This window comes from Pyrgilauda ruficollis, unplaced genomic scaffold (assembly GCF_017590135.1).
Source record: "Pyrgilauda ruficollis isolate IOZ18807 unplaced genomic scaffold, ASM1759013v1 scaffold59, whole genome shotgun sequence".
NCBI lineage: Eukaryota > Metazoa > Chordata > Aves > Passeriformes > Passeridae > Pyrgilauda > Pyrgilauda ruficollis.
This window is the reverse complement of record NW_024527599.1, coordinates 3,334,989-3,355,868: the sequence shown is the minus strand read 5'-3', so window position 1 is coordinate 3,355,868 and position 20,880 is coordinate 3,334,989. Positions and strand designations below refer to the sequence as shown.

Sequence of the window (20,880 nt, the reverse complement as noted above, 5' to 3'; positions counted from 1 at the left end):
TGGCCGGGGAGCGCTGAGGGCAGGGAAGCACCTTCAGCCTGAGGGCGAAGTCCGGGTCGCGCTCCTGCCCCGTCCCTGGGAGCCCGCAGTGCGGCACCGGGAGCCGTGTGGGGCTCGGGCGGCACAGGAGCCGTGTTAGGCTCAGCTTGGTGGGTGTTGTTCCGCCTGTCTGTGCTGGGCAAGGTGACAGCAGTCCCCTCATGGCTGCGGCGGGCGGGCCTGGGCCCACCTGTGTGCTGGGCATTGACCTGGGCACGACGTCGGTGAAGGCAGCGCTGGTGACAGGGACAGAGCGAGGGCTGGCGCTGGCACAGAGCTGCTCCAGGGAGACGCAGGCACACAGCGATAGCCCGGGAGCTGCAGCGCAGGTAAGGGCTGCCAGGGAGTGCTGAGGGACATTGCAGGGCACAGGCCTTGCCTGGCAGTGGTTGGGTTGTTTGGTACGTTGGGCAGAGTGCGGTGGCTTTCCTGGATTGTTTTGGTGCCTAGGTTGGCAGCATGTGTCTGGGTGTTAAAAAGCAGAATTAAAACACCTCCTGCTCACCGTTCAAGGAAGTCAAGCAGCGCTGCTCGACTTAAGAAGGACCCAGGTTTTGAAAATTTGCCTAAGACACTGTAAAACTGTTCTCCCATGAGCCACCACCTTATCTTTGACACTCCCAGTAAGGAAACAGCAACCACTTGCCAACTGGAAGGGTATTTTATTTTGCACTTCAATATGAGGTGGAATCATAACTGGAAACTCCCTGTGGAAATAACCAGGAACAAGTGCTCCTGTTAAAGATCTTTACATCCATTGTGCTGGTCAATCTAAAAAAACGATTAATCAGAATCATAAAAAATGTGCACTGTTTCTGATACCAAGGATAACAAACAGGCCAACCCTCCTCCTGCCAATTTATGCAGCCTAAAGTACCTATGCACAAAGTTCACATCTATTTGTAGACTTTGTTGCAATAGTTTTGTAATCTTCATACTGGTCTGTCACAAAGTAACCTGAACCTTTGAAAGTGTGAAAGCTTCTCCTGGGGAACAGTTTGCTCGGTTTCCTGGGTTGTTCTAGGAATAGAATATGCAGAAACTGAATATCCATCATCAAAATCATCACTGAGTAAACAGGAAGGAGCTTTAGGAAGAGGCAGAGGAGACTAAAAACCTGCCAGAACACATGGATAATTCTCTTTGTGAGGAAAATGAAGAGCAATAGATAAAGTGAATTAATGAAAACTTGTAGTCAGTGACCATGGATTTTTTTTTAAAGTTATGGTTGAGTGTGGTTATTTAGGAAATTAAAAATTATTTGGCCTTCAGTGTTAATATTGATTTTTAGTTTTTGAGGGTTTGTGGGTTTTTTTTCAATTTTTCTTTTCGTGTTACAGCTTAGTAGTGGATATTACTCTAATAAATGCTATTAAACTAAATGAATTCTGTCCTTCACTTCTGACTAAAGCAGCCTTGTTTAATAAATACACTGAATGATTCCTAATGGCTTCGTGCTCAGGATAATGCTTTGTGATTGCAGGGAATGGAGCAGCATGTCCAGAAAATCATAAGAGCATTGAATGAATGCCTTGCTGCTCTGCCTCAGCAGCAGCTTCAGCAAGTCACCCACATTGGTATTTCTGGACAAATGCATGGGGTTGTGTTTTGGAAAAGTGATAAAGGTAACAGTCATTCTTTAACATTCCTGCTCAGAGTATTTTGATGCAGAAAATCAAATTGTAACAGGGAAGTGATTCTGTGATTAAACTCCATCACTTTGGTCTTCTCTAAAACAGAATTAACAGAAGATCTCTTATGGGAATTTTGCTTTTTATACTGAAATTTCAGCTACTCACTATATTTAATGATAAAGGATTTAGCCTAATGACATCCCTGCAGATTCAGCACAATTATTAATATAAAGGAGGAATAGCAGAGTATATTTGTGCCTTGTTAATTGTTTCTCCATCACATGCTATCTGCTGCCCTTTGAAAAACTTCTGTATCACGTGAATAACTTGCAGGGGGCTTTTATTCACCTCATAAACCCCCTACCTAGATGCTGTCCAGCATCTCAATAACTCTGTTTTCTCCCCTAAAATCCCAAGACTTTTTTTCCTAGCAAATCATACATAAATGTCATGTTGCATTCATTTTGTTGCTTATGCTTCTGTTAGTAGGAGCTGGGAAAGGACTGTGGTCAGGATTGTGGATGCTCAGCTGCTTGCCAAGACCTCAGAGACAAAGTCAGCTGCAGTGAGGTAGTCATGTGGGGCTTGGTTGTGCAAGTACCCAGATAATCCTTGTGATAGGGAGGATATTTGAAGAATCCAGGCCTTGGATTGCCAATCCTATGAGATAGGCGTGGATCATCTTCTTGGCTAATGCCTTATAGACCTACTGAAGTCTAAGGCATGACTTCTTTCACTTAACCCTGTAATGTGCTCATCTGGACAATTATCCAAGTCTTATAACAGGAATTATGCAGATGAAGTAAAAATGTGTTGTAAACCACAGAGCAGATTTCCCAAAAGTGCTGGTCACTGCCTGTCAGAAGTTGTCAGGGCCTTAATTGCTTGAAGAGGCACTGTACTATTCATTACTGGCTGTAATTTTACATTAAATACTAAAAATGATTAGAAAGAAAGAAGTCCAAGGCTGATGGACTGGAGGAGCTGTTGTTGCTTTCCAGCTGTCCCAGGAGCTGCATAACAAAGCCTTGTGTATTCATAGGCACAGATTCTTATGTCATATTGGTAAATATTTTATGTCCTAAAGCCACATGCCACTTTAGTTTCATTTCTATCAAGTGAAAGAGGGTGTTTGCTTTCATTTGTTTTGAGTGGACTAAGTGAATCCAGGACCTTTGGGACACAAATAAAAATTTTAATAGCGTCCTTTAGGGTTAGATTTATGACTAATAATATTTCTTAGAATCCATTTAAAATGAGAAAAGAAAGCCAATTGGAAATTCAGTTCAACTAGATTTGATAGAACAGGGAATTGAGGAAACAAGAAAAAGTATGTGTTTTATTTTGCATGTTTCTCATGGCACCTCCCAGCCTTCAGGGCTGCTTTTTACTGTGTGAGTGTGACTTCCAAGCCCTGTATCCAACCCAAGAATTACATTTTTCAGCCATACTTGTGCAAGTCAGGAAGCTGAGTATTTTCTCTTGACTCTCTGCTCCCTGGCCAAAACTCAAGAGTTTGCCTCAGTTCCAGAGTGAGTGACCTGTCCTGTCCCTGCCCTGTGTCCAGGGATGGCTTGGGAGGGATCAGAGCTGTGCCCTGGAATGTGCAGGCAAACAATGCTTGAGCCCAGCCTCTCCTCTTCAATGGAAGAATGTGAAGGTTTCCTCAAAGGTGTGGTGTTCTCTGCTCAAAAGGAATGTGCTGGACTAGGAAACTGAATTAAACCCTGAATTAAACCCTGTCCTACCTTTCTTGTGTAGTCTGTGAGGATTTTACTCTGAAGCACTTTGCAGTGCACTGTTTAACCTCCCAGATCCAGGTTTCTTGTTGCTTGGGCTCCAGAGGTGATGCAGCTTTGTGCTGTCCATCCTGGGCAGTGCATTTCTGAGGCAGCATTCTCCAGGTGGTGATGTGGCACATCCCAGCTGAGGTTTTCATGTGAGAGCTGCCATGCCAGCTTCTCACCTCCCATAGCAGACTGTGGTTGGGTTTTTTTGAGGCTCACCTGTTATTTAAGTTGTATCTTTAATATCCCTCTTCAAGAGAAGGAAGGCTTTGGATACTGTTCTCTGTGTTACAAAGGATAATTTGCATTATGATGTTATCTAGGGCTGGAAACTAAGACTAATTTCATTACAGTCTCTACTGGCTCTGTTTCTGATATATTTAACAAATTATCAGGTGTGTCCAGAAATAAGGAATGCCAGGCAGGCTGTGCTGCAGGGAGTCACTGGATTTCTTGGATTCTGTTTTATTTCCAGGGTGCAAGTGGTCAGAGAGTGGCACAGGCCCTGCCTTTGAGCCAGACAAGGTCAGCCACCTGGTCACCTGGCAGGACGGGCGCTGCAGCCCCACCTTCCTCACTTCCCTTCCTCTGCCTCAGTCACACGTGAGCCTGGCTACAGGATTTGGATGTGCCACAGTCTTCTGGTATTCAAAGAACAGGTACATTGCTGCTCCAAAGGCTGTTTCTCATCTTGAATTGATGTGACAATTAGTATTCCTGTAGCACGTTAATGCTGCTACAGGCTGAGGACTGTGCTTCTCTGTAATCATAATCTTAATTAAGCAGTCAAAGAATATTTAAAATGGCAGTATTTAATATAAAATATGTGCAATTAAGCGTGCAAGAGTCTGATCTCATAAAAATACTACAGATCACTAATAAAAGGATAAGCTTTTGACCATATAGGAACAGAAGCTTTAAAGTACCATAGAATAATTCTGGTATGTACCATGGCTCAGAGGAGCTCTGCTAGTGCAGTTTGAACACTCATTTTGCCTTGTGCTTTGTGGAAAGTACAGACATTCTAAAACAGTAACAGAGTTACTTGGTCTGGTTGCTGCCAGATGCCAAAACACAGCCTCTAAATTAATTTCAGTTCCTTCCTTCCTCAGACACTGTGACAGATCCTCATGGGGTGACACAAATGCTCTGCTTTGTTGTGGTGTGTTTGCAGAGATACAATTTTTCACTTATGATTTGGCATCAGAGAGATTTGCTCTTCAGTTTCATCTTTCTCAAAGAGCCAGGCTCTTTGTCTGCAATGAGTTCAGGTTCAATAAATGGGGAAAATTTTATTAGATCTTTTTTTTTTCCACTGTGTGTCCAGCAAATATATGGAGCATGGTGTGATCTTTAGAGCTGCATAAGTCATGAGTCCAGCTGCTTTGTTTTGCTTCACATTTGGTACATTTCCATTCATATAATTTGTGGATCCCAGAGCAAGTGGGATTTACCTATTTTTCAGTAATGCTCCAGGATCAACAAAGTGCTGTTTATTTCACACAAGCAATTACTACTTTCCTCATAATTTTTTCAATGCTGTGCTTTTCAACCTAGACAACCCATTCCTTAAAGCTGCCCTCTCTCCATCTTCCACCTGCAGATAAGTATTGCTGCAGCTTGGATAACAAATCCCTTTTTAAAAAACCAAACCAAAACAATAACATTCAGGTTGATCACTGAGGTGGCTCTTTGATATTTTAATGGATCCACATGTCTGAAGTTCCCCCTAACAATGAAAATTGTCTTCTCTCACTGCCTTAAAGCAAAAACCCCTCTTTTTTGTTTGTTTGTTTGTTTTCAAACATCTTGTTTAAAAGTCCAGATTTTCTGAAGGCTTATGATGCAGCTGGCACCATCCAGGACTATGTGGTTGCCATGCTGTGTGACCTGAAGAAGCCACTGATGTCTGTCCAGAATGCTGCCAGCTGGGGATATTTTAACTGCAGAAACAAGAGCTGGAATACTGACATGTAAGTGCTAAGGCCACTCAGTGGGGTTTGTGCACTGCTTGTGCCAGGCAGTGTGAGCACCCCTTTGGGCCCTGACTGTTGATGTGCTACAGATAAAAAGGGATTGAAAGTTATTCCTAATCAATTGTGGCCTGTACTGAAGAGCTATTGAGAGTTTGCTCTCTTTAATCTGATAAAATCTGGCCTGGTAATTTTAAAAATACCTACAAACAGCAGAGCTGAGAGACTTATCAGGAATTCCAAGCTGTTTTCTCCCTTTCTGTGGTGGGGTGGGGTGGACAAGTGCAACCACAGGGTTACCTGTGCCATGGTAAACAGTTACCACTCTCTAGTTCTTTGAGCTGAGCTTCCTAACTTCTAAGACTTACTTGTGATAATACTTAAGAGCTATTAAGCTACAGGAAATCTTAGAAGGAATCAGTTTATTTATTTACTTATTTATTTTAATGATTTGCTCTTTCAGGGCTGAGTGCTAAGGCCTTATATATTTCAGGGCTTAGGTTAGGCCAGGACCTCAAGGTGAAAGATCTTCTCATCAAGGTATGAAAGAGTGACAGAAATTTGCATTCTGCTGACTGAACTATTACTAATGTGGTGGTGTTGCTGTAGCACCTGCAGCTGATTGTATAAGGAGTTTGTTTGACTTAACTCTTCATGATTTTGTTCTGAACTACTAATTGCATGACAACTGAAGTTCTTTGACACTTAGCTGCGTTTTTTGCTGGTTTTGTGATTGTCCCTTCACCCTGGATCTGCTGGTCCATATGACATCAGTAGGTTAAACTTGCTGAACATGCAGTGTATAATCTCAGGTGCTCAGATTGCATAGAAAGGAAAACTCTTTATTCTTCCAGACTGGTTTACCCAGCCCACTGGACTGGAATGCTGCCCCGCTGTCCAAGACAAAGCTTTCTAAACTGGTGAAAGCATCCATAAATCCAGCAGCCACAAATGTGTGGCCAGGTTCATCTGTGACTTCAAAGAGTTTTTTGTAGTAATGCCACACATTCCCAAACTGCTTTATTCCAATAATGTTGTTCTACTTCCAGACTGAAAAAATCTGGCTTTCCTGTCCACTTGCTTCCAGAGGTGGGAGACCCTGGCAGTATTGCAGGCAGGACAACCTGTGCATGGCATGGAATACCCAAAGGAGCAAAAGTGGGAATTGCTCTGGGAGATTTCCAGTGCTCTGTTTATTCCTGTCTGACTGAGAGGACTGATGCAGGTATGGTCATTTTGGTATCTAATTTGTTTTTCTCATTGTTCTCCTTCAGGGTAGCTTAGAAAAACACTGATTTTTTTTTTTTTTTTTTTTTTTTTGTGCACGTTTTAGTTCTTAATATCAGCACCTCTGCTCAGCTGACCATCTCAATGCCCCTGGGTTTCCAGCCTCCAGAGGCACCAGATCCTTCCTCAGCTGTCACTTATTTTCCCTACTTCAATGGTGACTACTTGGCAGTGGCAGCATCACTCAATGGAGGGAATGTGCTTGCAACGTTTGTGGGAATGGTGGCACAGTGGGCACAAGAGCTGGGTGAGTCATTTCAAGGAGAGTTGAAGCACAAAACTGAGGTTGCTCATCAAGGTGAAAGGAAGCTGAAGCAAAGGGACAAGCCTAGAGCTGTTCCATCATGCCATAAAGGGAACAAGGATGTAATTCCTGGGTCATGCTTCCCAGATCTCTGGAATTTCCTGCTGAAGCTTTTGAACATGCTGGGACAGTTGTACTTGGACTCTACATTCATATTCCCTCTAGGCCTTCTTTTGTTTCAAGCACAGAGTTATTTTGTGCAAGTTGATTTTCGAAAGGCAAGGTTGGCAGATTTGAGGACAACAGCCTGTAATTTTGTGTGACTGTAGTCCAAAGGAGTCCTTTTGGTGCATATTTTGCAGCACTAATGGATTTTAAGACTCAAACTCATGGAATATCTTCTAAGTGCTTTAAGCATGGTGTTGACAGGTTTTTTAATCATCTCTTGGGTTTTGCACTACAGAAATCAGCTCTGAAATTGTTCTTTCAGTAAGTACTCAAGGTGAATGCTGCTTTCATGTGGAATCCAGCCACCGAAGCTGAACCCTGCTGTTTGTCCCTTTAAAGATATTGTTTTGTGGAACAGTACAGGCAATGAGGAGCAGCTGTTGTTGTCAGGAAAGGCAGTTGCTGTAATCAGAAAAAGGTTTCTGCTATTGCACATTCTGGGTACAGTTGGATGGGAGAATTATAGTTCATAATCTTGGACACAATTACCTTTGGGGCACAGAAAAGGATATCCAATATTTTGCTGAACAAAAGGTGCATCAGTGTCTATTGTAATTGTCCATGTGTGAGATACACCAAACCCTTTCAACTGGTAACAAGATATTTCCCATCTGCAGGATTTCAGGTTCAGGAATCTGCCATCTACCCAAGGATAATCCAAGCAGCCTTGGCCCAAAAGCACAGCAAGCTCTCAGTCCACCCAACCCTATTTGGAGAGAGACACCTTCCTGAGCTGCTGGCATCAGTGAGCAGCATTGGTGCCTCTGAGCTGTCCCTGGGCCATGTCACCAGAGCCCTGTGCCGTGGCCTCGTGGAGAACCTGTGCTCCATGCTACCTGTGCAGCACCTGGAGGAGGTGGGGGTCAGGAGGATCCTGGGCAGTGGCAGTGCCCTTGCCAGGAACGAGGTGCTGAGGCAGGAAGTGGAGAGGATTTTTCCATTCCCCGTGGTTTATGGGAAGGATGTGGATGCTGCTGTGGGGGCAGCTATGGTGATGTTCCATAGTAAATAAAGTCATTATTTGGAATGGCCTGAGATGCAGCTTCTGTTTTTTTTCCTGACTCTACAGTGGTTTTTTTCACTTTATTCCACATGCACTCTCACTCGTTACAGTGGGACAAAACCCTGCATTTAATGTCTGCTTCTCCTGGGTCTGCACATTTTGTTGCTCTGTCATTCCCATTTGTGAAATGAGAAGTAATTATCACATTAAATTTATCTGAGTGACTGGGAAAGATCCATTAACTTTCTTCATAAAAAGACACTTGTGAGGCTCATTTTCCTGGTAGGAAATATGTTGGAAAGGGCTGGGAGAGATGAACTGCTGCCTGTAACTTGGTCTGATGCTTTTGTGTACCCCCTTAAAATTTCCAAATTTTATCCCCTATCTTATGCTCTTAGAAATTATTTCTTCTCCTAGTCTTTATTTTAATGTTAAAACATTTATACTTTTCTGTCTACATGTACGTTTCTTTTGCTCAAGTGACATTGGGAAACAAGTAAGATGTTTCATGTTACCTGCATACAGTTTCATTCCTAGGAAGCACATGTTTCCACTGGAATATGGACATGGAATCCTCTCTTGCTCATTAGCAACCTCTGACATTTTTATGGTGAGAAAGCTGTGCTGAGTTCTGAGATCTTAATCACAGAGATAGCTCCATTTCCATTCCATGTCATGTTTAAGAAACTGTTGGCATGTTACAGAGAAAATGTAGACTAAAGATGTTGGAAAACATCTGAATTTGTTATATGTTTTTTTCCCTCTTACATTATTATAAATACATTTTTATCAGCAAGTCTGCTTTCATTTTTATTGAATAACAGGCAAGAGCTGTTGATGCTGTTGCATCAAAAGCCTTTGCAGCATTTTGGATGCTGCTGAGGCCCTGCCTATTGGTAATCTATATTTATGCATTAATAAAGAGCCTTGTTACTCTGAGTGCCACAGATCTAAGGAGTGTAATTAGTTTGCTATTAAATAGGTAAATACATAATTCTTTTATATATTCATGGATAGATGGCAAGACTAGAGAGACAGCTACCTTTTGCAAAACAAGAGACAGATAATTTCATATTCTATTAAAAATCTCAGGAAGTTGGGGGGTTGCTCCCAGCCTAATAGCCTCTGGAAAAGCTTTTTCTCCAGACTAGTTTCTGTCAAAAAGATCTTATGTAAATTATATATTTAGCAATATATGACACAGCTCTGAATTTTTGAGGGTGTTAGATCCATCCAGGATTAGATAAGTTTGGTTTCTTTTCCTTATAACTTTAATATTTAGAGGCTGACTCTTACATACATGTATATAAAATTTAAATAAAACATAGGAGAAACATGAAATAATAAAAAAGGGGTTTGGACTTACTGCTTCTTCCTCAACTCTGTTCTGAATTAGCTTATCATTAAAATATTTATTTTTAAATCAGCCAGCCAAGAAAGGTGTCCAGAAAGGTATTGTGGCATATTTTACAAAGTTTTGTAAATTGAATTGAAATTCAAGAATTGAAACAGTGACCCCCCAGAAACAACTGCTGTCTGGTGGTTTGGGTGCTGGTTTTTTCCTGCAAACTTGAGTGTATTTACGAACAGGAAATCTGGAGAACAATATCCATTACTAAATGCAATTAAAGGGGAGGGAAAAACAACAGCAACTTACTGCAATTCTTGTAAAGAGCTCTGCTAAACCTCTGGGAATAGAAGCCACTGATGCTTCTGGTTCCAGAATTGTTCTTCATTATCTTATTGCTCTATTCTCTGTTTTTCCAGTGAACTTCCCTGGGTTCTAAAAATCATCACATTTTGCAGACAAATGAAGTGGAGAAGCAAACTCTGAGGGATTTGCAGTCCAGGCACCTTGGAGGAGGAATATCTGGCACCAAATTCCTGTAGATCAGTGGGTGTTTACTGAGACTGGACCATTTTTCAGAAGACAGGATTTTTGTCAATATTTGTAAGTTCTGCATGTATATTTGAATAGCATGGTTGGTTATTTTTAAACTCTATTATCTGTGATGTGGCAAGGCATTCTAGCCAAAATATTTCCTTATTCATTGTATCAAACTTCTGTGTACATGGGTTTCAAGAAGGTCAAGTACATTTTGTATTTTTTAAACTAGATAATGCTTATTGGGGTTTTTTTTTTTATAATCCTTCCACAGATTTGTGAGGGTTATTTCCCTTGCAAACTTATACTCATGAGGAAATGCAGCTTTGTCTTCATTATCAAATATATTACTAGGGTTTAGAAAGGAAAGCATGTATAATGTAGCCTATTCTGCACATTTATATTTGTTTTGTGGAAAATAATTGATTGTGTGTTCTGTAGCCACTCACTGATGTTTTTGGCTCAATCTGCATGAGTTTAAATAAGACAAAAAATTAAAATTATACATTACTAAATTCCCACTGTATTTTTTCTATATTTTATAGAACTGTTTTTATTTCTTTTTCACTGGATTAATAGTTCTTCTGTAATTTCAGATTCTTGTTCCAAATAGAAATATTTTTATTTCTTATTTATAGGACAATTCAGTTAATAAGATATTATGTTATTTTTTCAGAGTGATTCTAAGGAGACAAAGGACTTGAAAGGTGAGCAATTTAAATTGTAGTCATTAGTATTTTATCTCTGCTATGCTGGTTTGCTTCCAGTAACCCTAAATGTGCAAGTTTGCAAATTGATATTTTATGTGTATATGGTACAAAATTATAGAAAATGCAAATGACAAAATTTTCTTCCCTGTCCTGCTTTCACAGAAAAATGTAAGTGACCCTTGATGTAAATATGAGTTATTCCCACAGAACTGAAAATCCAGCTTCAATGCAGGTTTGCACACAATCCTCAGAATGTTTCTCTTGTGAAGAGAAACAACCTTGAAGTGTGTTCATGTTGTTTTCACCCTGACTGTACAGAGAAAATTACTGACCACACTAATGTGGTTTACAATTTGAGGCTTTTTAAAGATTTTCTGACATTCCTGTGCTCAAAGCTGTGGGGTTTCAGAGCATGTCTCTAATCCTGCTCAGATATCAGTTCAGATATGATGTGTTCCACTGTCTCCACTGCTGGAATTCAGGATATTTTGCATTCAGTGGCACAAGGACAATATTTGTCTGATTAAAATGGGTTGATAAGAAACCAAAGGAAAAAAAGGCACCCCGTTCTATCTTCAGCAGAGTGTGTTATCTGTGGGGGTGGGCAGGCCCTGGCACAGGCTGCCCAGAGAAGCTGTGGCTGTCCCATCCCTGGAAATGTCCAAGGCCAGCTTGGACAGAGCCTGGAGCAACCTTGGATAGTGGAAGGTGTCCTTGCCCATGGCAGAGGGGTGGAATGAGATGAGCTTTAAGGTCTCTTCCCACCCAAAGCATTCTCTGATTGTCTATTTGTTGCTTGTGTCAGGTTCTGTGTGGTTGTGAATCAGACAAGATCAGCTGTGTGGTTGTTCTTATCTGTGGTAACCTCTCCTCTGTGTTTCCGTGCCTCGTGGCTGAGGTGACACTCACCTCTCAAGGATCACACACTCCCATTTCCATCAGGCACTGCCACGACTCTGGCAAAGCCCTTAAGGGATCATTTTTTCTGGCCGCAGGAAGCCCTCTGTGCTCAGCATCCCAGAGATCAGGTTATAGCACAAACAGGGCTTTTCACATCCCTGATAGAATCATGAGAATGGTTTGTGGCACAAACCAGTCAGAAAGTAGAGAAGAAAAGCAGAGACTTTTTGGGGTTTGAGGTTGTTCAGGCTTTAGCAATGACTGGAGGATGAGGCAGTGGTTTTAGGCAGAGGTAGCTGAGGCTGAGCTCTGCAGTAAAATGGACAGGAAGCTCTGGGATGCTCAGGTTTGCTTTCTGCATTCTGGAATGGGTAAGGGCAGTGAGAACAGGAACAAATGGAATAGAGGTAAAGACCCTACTGAACTGTTCTGCCTGTGAGCACAGTGAGAATGTGTCCATCTGCCTCATTTCTGGGATGAGAGCAACCAATCCACTCCCTGCTCTTTCTGGAAAACATTCCTGGGCAAGAGAGACTCATGGCCCTGTAAGTGCTGACTTGAGGTGTTTGTGTCCTTCCTCACAGACTGCTGGCTCATCATGTCCTCCATTCTTGGCAAGATGAAGAAGTTTGGCAGTTTTGACATGGAGGAATCTGAAGTGACAGATGAACACACAGTGACAGATGGGGAGGACTCTGTCCAGGAAACCTCTGACAACCCCCAGGGCCCACTCAGCTCCAGGGTGCAGCCACCCAAAAGCAACATTTTTGCAAGACGGGGCCGCTTTGTGATGGGGGACAGTGACAAGGACATGGCTCCCATGGACTCCTTCTGCCAGATGGATCACCTGACGGCACCTTCTGTCATCAAATTCCATGTGAATTTGGAGAGGGGCAAATTTCACAAGTAAGTTTGCCTGGTGAGATTTGGTTGTAATGAGTAGTTTGACAGCTGCAGGCCATGGTTCTTAGAGCAGCATTTGTTCTCTCCACTTGAGCATGACCATTTTTTCAGTTTCACTATTTTCTATGCCAAATGAAGGAGTGTTGCAACTGAAAGTGACAATAACTGTTGTCTCTTGGCATCTCTAAAAATCTCTATCTCCATGGATACTGTGCCCAAAATTGGCAGTAGGCCTCAGTTCACTTGCTTGAGGCTACTCAGTGAATGGACATGGTACAGAGTGAGAACAAGGGATTGCCTGGCTCCAGGCTTGCAGTTACACTGCCAAGCTCCAATGCCTCTTTGATCACTTGTTCTCAGCTTTTCAGCAACAGAATTGTAATTTTATCAGGAGAGTTGCTTGCAGACTTTGTTCTTTTAGTCTTTGCAGAGGTACCTGTGCTAATCTGCAGTGTTTACTACTTCACCTGAGTAAATGAAGGACAGTGTTCTGGTAGTTGATAAAAAACTGCTAAATATCTGACTTTAGGTAACTGACATTTCCCCTTGTTAGGCTCCTATCTACAGATTCCATCACAGGCTGCTCAGAAAAAGCTTTCAGATTTTATGACCGCAGAAGGATCTTTGATGCTGTAGCCCAAGGCAACACAAAGGACCTCAGTGACCTGCTACTGTACCTTAACAGAACCTTCAAGCATCTCACAGATGAGGAGTTCAAAGGTACCCTTTAGTGTCACATACCTCGAGTTGCCTTCTTCTTCTTCCAGTAGTGCTCTTGAGATGAAAATAAAAAAGATAGTTATGTTACATGTCTGCAGGAGGTCCTTTAATAGCCCTATTGATTGGGCAACCCATTGATTGGAGTTACAGGAGCTGAAATTTTCTGTGAAACACTAAATGAGGTTTCTTGTCTTTTGAAAAGAACCTCATTAATTCCTGCTTGCCTGGTGGGTTTGTAGTCACTTCTATATACCTGCAATTTTTTGTTTTGCAGAGCCTGAAACTGGCAAAACCTGTTTACTGAAAGCCATGCTGAATCTACATGATGGGAAAAATGATACCATTCCCTTGCTGCTGGATATTGCAAGGAAAACTGGAACCCTGAAAGAGTTTGTTAATGCAGAATATACTGACAACTACTACAAGGGTAAGAGAAACAGCTGCTGCAGTGAATGCTTAGGGTGCTCAGACTGAAATGGGGTCAGGCAGGGCTCTCAAAGTCTTGTGCACGAGGCCTTATGCACCCCAAAGTTCTGGTGTGTGATTGACAATCTGTGCATTTGTGCTGGGGCTGTGCCCTGTTAGGTGCAATATTCTGCCTTTTTTGATATACAGTGATTTAATTACTTGCATTTGCTGTTTGTGTGGGTTTTTTCCTGTTCAGTTATAGAGCTTTTTAGCCTGCAGAGCTCTCAGTTCCAGCATCTTACATGGAGCTGAGGGAATTGCAATGCTGAAAGCTCTCAGTCTGTACTAAATGCTGAGGATTTCTGTCTGATGGGTGTCTCTGCAGGCCAGACTGCTCTTCACATTGCCATTGAGAGGAGGAACATGTACCTGGTGAAGCTCCTGGTCCAGAACGGAGCAGATGTTCATGCCAGAGCCTGTGGGGAGTTCTTCAGGAAAATCAAAGGAAAATCAGGCTTTTATTTTGGTAGGAGTGAGCACAGTAATGTCTTTATTGATGGAGTTGTCCTAGCAGCATCCCATGTGCAAGCTGTTAAATAATCCTGTTTATGTGGGACTGAAGGCTCAGAAGTACCAAATGGGCTGTTCCACCTTTGGGCCAAACATTTCCTCCCAAAGACTGAGCTTATAAAGAAACACCCTTGGTAGCTGATGGTGTTCAGTGTGAGCCTGGTGTCAGCTTTCCTTTGTTCTCTGAGCACTGTATCCTTTGTAACCTGCTCCTGTCCTGGCAGGGTTTTTTAAAGCAGCTCTGTTTCTGTGATGTAGTTAAACCAAAGAAAATCTATTTTAACAGCTATCACAAGAATTGGTGCTGTTCCAGACAGAGAAATTAATCTTTTCTCATGGTGAAAAATGAAAACAATGTGATGTTTCTGTTTATGCACCTCTAGTACTGGGCTTTCTGACCACTCCTTCCCATTGCTTGCCATAGGAGAGCTGCCTTTGTCCCTGGCTGCCTGCACCAACCAGCTCTGCATTGTGAAATTCCTCCTGGAGAATCCCTACCAGGCAGCCAACATTGCTGCTGAGGACTCCATGGGCAACATGGTCCTGCACACACTGGTGGAGATTGCAGATAACACCAAGGATAACACCAAGTTTGTAACCAAGATGTATAATAACATACTGATCCTTGGTGCCAAAATTAATCCCATCCTCAAGCTGGAAGAGCTCACCAACAAGAAAGGGCTGACTCCTTTAACTCTGGCAGCCAAAACAGGGAAGATAGGGGTAGGTGAACAAAGGTGTTTGACTGTCCCATTGCTGTATCACATTATAGAGAGAATGTGTAAAACATTTATGCAGAATGGATTTTAGAACTTCCTTATTGAGACCTTTTAGTTAAGAGGAACTGATGCTGTAGTTTAACTGCACAGCCCTTTGTAGCCCTAAAGGTTACAAAGAGTGAGTGTGTCTGTGCCCAGCTGGTTTATTCACACCCCACTGGTATGCAAGGCAGCCCCAGAGGAAACAAAGTGGGTCTCTGATATCATCTGAACCACTGGTGCTTTTATTTCACACTGGCTGATGTAACTCATCTTTGGCAGTTCCCATTCAAAGTGACTACTCAGAGATGTGTAACATCTCTGCTTTTCTCTTGCAGCTTTGAGACAGATAATTCCAAGTTGTAAGAGATGTTTGTATTTCCCATCTCCCATCACACAGTGAGAAAATTAACTGTGTTTATTTCAGACTGTGATCTCTGCAGTGCTCCAGTGGTTTGGCTTCAGCTCAGTTGAACTAGGGAGAAACTAGGGACCCTTCCTGTGTTGTGGAGAGGCTGAGGAATGACAAGTCCATTAGCACTGAAAGTTGGTTGTATTGTTCTTTTGCAATTAGATTTTCGCTTACATCCTCAGACGGGAGATCAAAGACCCTGAGTGCAGACACTTGTCCAGGAAGTTCACTGAATGGGCATATGGACCTGTCCACTCCTCTCTTTATGACCTGTCCTGTATTGACACCTGTGAGAAAAACTCAGTGCTTGAGATCCTTGCCTACAGCAGTGAGACACCAGTGAGTACTGCACCTCCTTGGCTGGGGAGAGCTTCATGATCCACACAGAACATCTTTTCCCTCATTTCCATGAAACAGCAACCTCCATACTGACCTTAAGGGAACTAGAAGGATCATTTGCTGAAGATTTATAGAATATGAGTTTTTTCCAAAGTCCAGTATATTCTGGTCCTAGCAAAATTCTCCTTTTGCTCCTGCACAGAACCGTCACGAGATGCTGCTGGTGGAACCCCTTAACAGGCTGCTGCAAGACAAGTGGGACCGCTTTGTCAAGCACTTGTTTTACTTCAACTTCTTTGTCTACACCATGCACATCACCATCCTCACTGCAGCTGCTTACTACAGACCTGTACAGAAGAATGAAAAGGTGCATCACTCCTGTCATGTGTCAGGGGAACCACCCACTGCATGATATCCCAATTTGAATGCGTGCCCTTAGCATCCAAATTTTCCCCTTTCCTAAAGGCAGGAGAGGGATTAGACCCTGCTTGTTTCCCAGTCTTACCCCCTTGCTGCAGCACATTGAGAAAGTTAACCACTCCCTGTTCCCCCCAGAAATGGAGTTGCTTCCAGCAGCTGCAAGGCCAGCAGTTCTGCTGAACATATCTATTTTCGTGTCTTCTACAGCCCCCCTTCACCTTTGGTTACAGCACTGGGGAATATTTTCGAGTAACTGGAGAGATCCTGAGTGTACTGGGAGGCCTCTATTTTTTTTTCAGAGGGGTAAGATATTTGAAAATTTTCCTTTTGCTGTTTGGGTAGGTGTAGGAGAGAATCAAACAAACTTTTCCTGTTCATGAGCATTGGCTGCTTAGATAATCCATTCTTTAGTCAAGAGGTACAAATCATTCTCCTTGACCTGATGTTACTGGAAAGGTCCTCCCTAGCTCTTGCACCAGTGTTGGTTTTGAGATGTTTTTATTTGGTGTATTATGGGTACCAGCTCCCTGATACAGGGGTCAGTGCTTAGTTAATTATTTCACAGGGAATATTAATATTTGCTTGATGCAAACCTGGTCTTTGTTCCCTTTTCAGATCCAGTATTTCGTGCAGAGGCGCCCATCACTCAGGACACTGATAGTTGATGGCTACAGTGAGGTTCTTTTGTAAGCTCCAATATGTTTGATTTTATCTCAGTGTTTGGGATCTGTAGTTGAGGCTGAAGCCACCTGTGATAGGAGCTTTGCTATAATTCCTTGAGTCTTTACTACAGAGTTGCCAGTGGATATCCTTGAACAGATGGGTCTGGATCAGTGACCTCCTGTGGAGATAAAGCAAATTAAGTGTCTGAATGTTCAGTTGTCAAGCAGGAGTTAGGAATAGATTTACACATTGTTTGGTGGGATTTACACATTGTTTATGCAGAAATCCTCCCATTGTTAAGGGAGCTTTGCCTCACCAAGGCCCTTTCTCTTCCCAACTGGACAATCCCTTGGGCTGCTCTGCTCCCAGCCCCTGTGGCCAGCTCAGCCCTCTGCATTCACACCACTCTTGTCTTCCAGCTTTGTCCACTCCCTGCTCCTGCTGAGCTCTGTGGTGCTGTACTTCTGTGGCCAGGAGCTCTACGTGGCCTCCATGGTGTTCTCCTTGGCCCTGGGCTGGGCCAACATGCTCTACTACACCCGGGGCTTCCAGCAGATGGGGATTTACTCGGTCATGATCGCCAAGGTCAGTGCAGGGAGCGCCTGAGGGGGCAGCGGAGCCTCACGGCAGGAAGTTCTGCCAACAGCCCCGTTTCCAGGGCACACCTGGCCATGCCTGCCTCTCATGACTCTGCTAGCCTTCGTTATTATTTTCTGAGCGAAGTGATATAATGGAAGTGATGTAAAAAAAAACCCCTGCCTTTCACCCATATGTTTTATAGCAGTCTTGATAGCATGATGATGATTATTATTATTTTTATTACCTGCCATGCTTCAAAATAACTATAATTGGGAAAGCATGGATGCAAGGAGACTGAGAACAGTGCAGGCTGCTCTGGAGTGAGATGGCGCAGCTTTCTACCAGCTGGAAATTTCTCCAGCTATAGATAAAATGTTGCCAAACAGAGCAATTAGCTAAGAGGCAGTAGCTGGCTAATAAACCTCTCTGTGATGTAGCCAGCCAGCCCAAGATGGGAAGAAAGATGCAACTGCCTTTATGTGGTTTGTGCTCACAAAGAGGAAAACACACATGTTCCCATGTGTGTGTTGCATTTGTGTGTAAACTGTTGCATGGACAAGAGAAAAATGTTTTCTGTATTAAAGTTTATTATCTCAGCTGGATAAACAACAGTTCAATGCATGGACAGCCAGTTCAGAGCAAATACATTCTTGAGCTAAAGTAGTATTTTCTACCAGTTTTTGTTGCAGTTTACATTCAAGTTTTAAAATCTTTCATCTGTTTCCATGCTACAGATGATCCTTAGAGATTTATGTCGCTTCATGTTTGTCTATCTCGTATTCCTCTTGGGATTTTCTACAGGTAATATTCTACTTGGAGTTCCTTTTTTTTTACCTTAAACAATCTCAGAAAATTTTTTTTTAAGTTGCTTAGGCATTTTGATCCCAACAAAAAACGAACAAATTAACCTAATTTAAAAAAAATTCTTCAGAATAATGATTATTTGTAATAATTTCAAACAGCTTTTCAAAGTTGTAAAGCTGAATAGAAAACCAGTCATCCACTATGTGGAGAAAACTGAGGCAGCACCTGCTAAGAGGGTGTCAGTTCTGGGGAATATTTTATAAGGCAATTTTCCTGGGGTCAGTGTGCCGTGGAGGGAATGTGTGTTACCTCTCTGCTCGTTTTCACTGCTTGCAATGAAGTTGTGATCTCAAACTGTGTTTCCATTGTGTGACTGTAATTCTCTTTTTGCCACAGCTGTGGTGACTTTGATTGAAGATGACAACGAGGGGCAGGAAATAAATATCTCTGACTATGCCAGGTGCTGCCACGTGAAACGGGGCCGCACCTCCTACAACAGCCTCTACTACACCTGCCTGGAGCTCTTCAAGTTCACCATTGGCATGGGGGACCTGGAGTTCACAGAGAATTACAGGTTCAAGTCTGTGTTTGTCATCCTGCTGGTGCTCTATGTCATCCTCACCTACATCCTCCTGCTCAACATGCTCATTGCACTGATGGGGGAGACTGTCAACAAAATTGCACAGGAGAGCAAGAGCATCTGGAAACTCCAGGTGTGTTGGTGCTGTCAGGCTGCTGTCCAAAAGAAAGGTGTGGGGAATTATAAGAGATTTCAGAAAGAATCCTTAGGAGCTGACATGTATCTAAATAGCAGGTCACTGCTTCTTTCTGATTCACCTGAACAACTCCTAAAAAAAAGTGTGTTAGCTCCTTTTCCATGTATATTTGATGTTTTGACTAAGCAGATGTTGCCAGTGTTCCACAGATTTTCAGAACGTAAGAAAATAAGTGTTTTTGTAATTGGACAAAATTGTTTGGGCTTTGTATGATGGAAAATCCTGATTAGACTATGAAGAGAAAGATTATATAAGGGGAAAACCAATCTTTATCAGAATCAGTTTTTGTTGGAGGTAAGAAAGGAACTTCACAGTTTTATTCACTGGCAGTAATTCAGCATTTTCAGTGACATATTAACAAAGGGTAATGCTGCAGTGTTACAGTGTCTGCTCTAAGATGTTAACAATGATAAAAACTCTTGGCTTTCAAAACAAAGACAGAATTCAGGGTTTGTTTGTGTTTGGGTCCCTCAGTGCTCTGCTTTCTTTTACCTGGCAGAGAGCCATCACAATCCTGGACATTGAGAACAGCTACTTGAACTGTCTGAGGCACTCGTTCCGCTCTGGGAAGCAAGTCCTGGTGGGGGTCACCCCTGATGGCCAAGATGATTACAGATGGTGCTTCAGGTAACCTGCTTGTTTGTGTATCAAGCCAACAAGCTTTTGTAGACAAACAACTTCAAGTATCTGGTGGTGGGAAGCAGAACTTTCCCCCTGGAGCACTCTGAAGAATAGAGCACTAATAGTGTCTGCAGTGGTCAGTTTAATCTGGGGTTTGGGTCAGATCTCAGGCTTGAGAGGTAACATTTTGTGGTATAAACTGATTCTGGAGCTGTCTGGTGATCCTTAGAATAGATCTTGGGTTTGTTGTCTCCCCAGGGTTGATGAAGTGAACTGGTCCACGTGGAACACTAATCTGGGCATCATCAATGAAGACCCTGGCTACTCTGGGGACCTCAGAAGAAATCTCAGTTTCTCCATTAAGCCTGGCAGAGGTGAGGCTTTCAGGGACCCAAATCCTGCATTCTGGTGATGGATTAACTGTTGGAGGGCAGTCAGTGCTTAGCACTTACTGACAGTGCAGTGACTGAGTTGATGGCATTTTCAGCCAGCACAAAAGGCAAAGAATGAAATGGGCTCTTTGCTCACAGTTTGACTCTCTGGAGTAAAAACCAAGGAGCTGCCTTGGAGACCCCAAACCCCAGGATTTGGGAGTTCAGCATCCAGCACCAAAGCATTTCACTGTGCAGTCAGTACTTACCACCTGAAATATGGAAAACTTGTAGAGCAGGATGGGGAAGAAAACCACAAAGTCCTTTCTTCCTGCTTCTTTCTTCTTCTTTCAGCAGCTTCCTATTCAAACCTCTTGAATATTTTCTTCTGTTTCTGTGGAGGGGAAAAAAATTAACCATTCCTTTCCTTTTTAGTTTCAGGGAAGCACTGGAAAACATTGGTTCCACTTCTAAAAGATGGAGAGAAGAGGAGAGAAGAGCCTCAGAAGGCACCAGAAGAAGTCAAATTAAAACCTGTTTTGGAACCTTATTTTGAGCCAGAAGATTCTGAGGAGTTGAAAGAGTCAATTCCAAAGTCAGCCTAATTCTGATTGCCTGTGCTGCTCCTCACAAGCAGGACAATGGAGCACTTCATTTGCAGGAACAGGGACTTCTGGAAAAAGGTCAGAGGACTTAGGGAATTACCATGTGCAAGGATTTATTTATTACACTAAGTGTGCTAAATAAACTATTTGTTGTTTAAGCTCATGTCTTCATGGTTATTTTTAATACAAACTTCTGTCTGTTTTTAGAGTCTCTTGTATTAAAAAATCATTTTTGTGAGCA

General features: G+C 42.6%; 2 protein-coding genes across 3 annotated transcripts; both read left to right on the top strand.

Moving 5' to 3' along the window:
• The first annotated feature begins 189 nt into the window (after positions 1–189).
• SHPK (sedoheptulokinase) lies at positions 190–10,085 on the top strand. Of its 2 annotated transcripts, XM_041482429.1 has the most exons (8): positions 190–368; positions 1,523–1,664; positions 3,936–4,119; positions 5,281–5,433; positions 6,483–6,658; positions 6,767–6,967; positions 7,810–8,048; positions 9,963–10,085. In XM_041482429.1, the coding sequence occupies exons 1-8, from the start codon at positions 201–203 to the stop codon at positions 9,963–9,965; spliced, it is 1,266 nt and encodes a 421-aa protein (XP_041338363.1). In that variant the 5' UTR covers positions 190–200; the 3' UTR covers positions 9,966–10,085. The 2 variants fall into 2 exon arrangements, with proteins under 2 accessions (XP_041338363.1, XP_041338362.1); XM_041482428.1 differs by lacking the exon at positions 9,963–10,085 and having other exon boundaries at positions 7,810–8,227.
• TRPV1 (transient receptor potential cation channel subfamily V member 1) lies at positions 10,071–20,880 on the top strand. Its single transcript, XM_041482427.1, has 17 exons — positions 10,071–10,146; positions 10,757–10,787; positions 12,275–12,596; positions 13,147–13,313; positions 13,588–13,740; positions 14,107–14,247; positions 14,716–15,014; positions 15,624–15,800; positions 16,003–16,167; positions 16,428–16,523; positions 16,836–16,906; positions 17,303–17,468; positions 18,197–18,263; positions 18,663–18,979; positions 19,542–19,669; positions 19,922–20,037; positions 20,470–20,880. Exons 3-17 carry the CDS (start codon positions 12,289–12,291, stop codon positions 20,637–20,639), a joined length of 2,541 nt encoding a protein of 846 aa, XP_041338361.1. The 5' UTR covers positions 10,071–10,146; positions 10,757–10,787; positions 12,275–12,288; the 3' UTR covers positions 20,640–20,880.

Coding starts and splice junctions, on each gene's coding strand:
- TRPV1 (XM_041482427.1), top strand. CDS start 12,289: ATGTCCTCCATTCTTGGCAAGATGAAGAAGTTTGGCAGTTTTGACATG. Junction 12,597..13,146: donor GAGAGGGGCAAATTTCACAA/GTAAGTTTGCCT, acceptor TCCCCTTGTTAG/GCTCCTATCTACAGATTCCA. Junction 13,741..14,106: donor TACTGACAACTACTACAAGG/GTAAGAGAAACA, acceptor GTGTCTCTGCAG/GCCAGACTGCTCTTCACATT.
- SHPK (XM_041482428.1), top strand. CDS start 201: ATGGCTGCGGCGGGCGGGCCTGGGCCCACCTGTGTGCTGGGCATTGAC. Junction 369..1,522: donor GCCCGGGAGCTGCAGCGCAG/GTAAGGGCTGCC, acceptor TTGTGATTGCAG/GGAATGGAGCAGCATGTCCA. Junction 5,434..6,482: donor AAGAGCTGGAATACTGACAT/GTAAGTGCTAAG, acceptor TTCTACTTCCAG/ACTGAAAAAATCTGGCTTTC.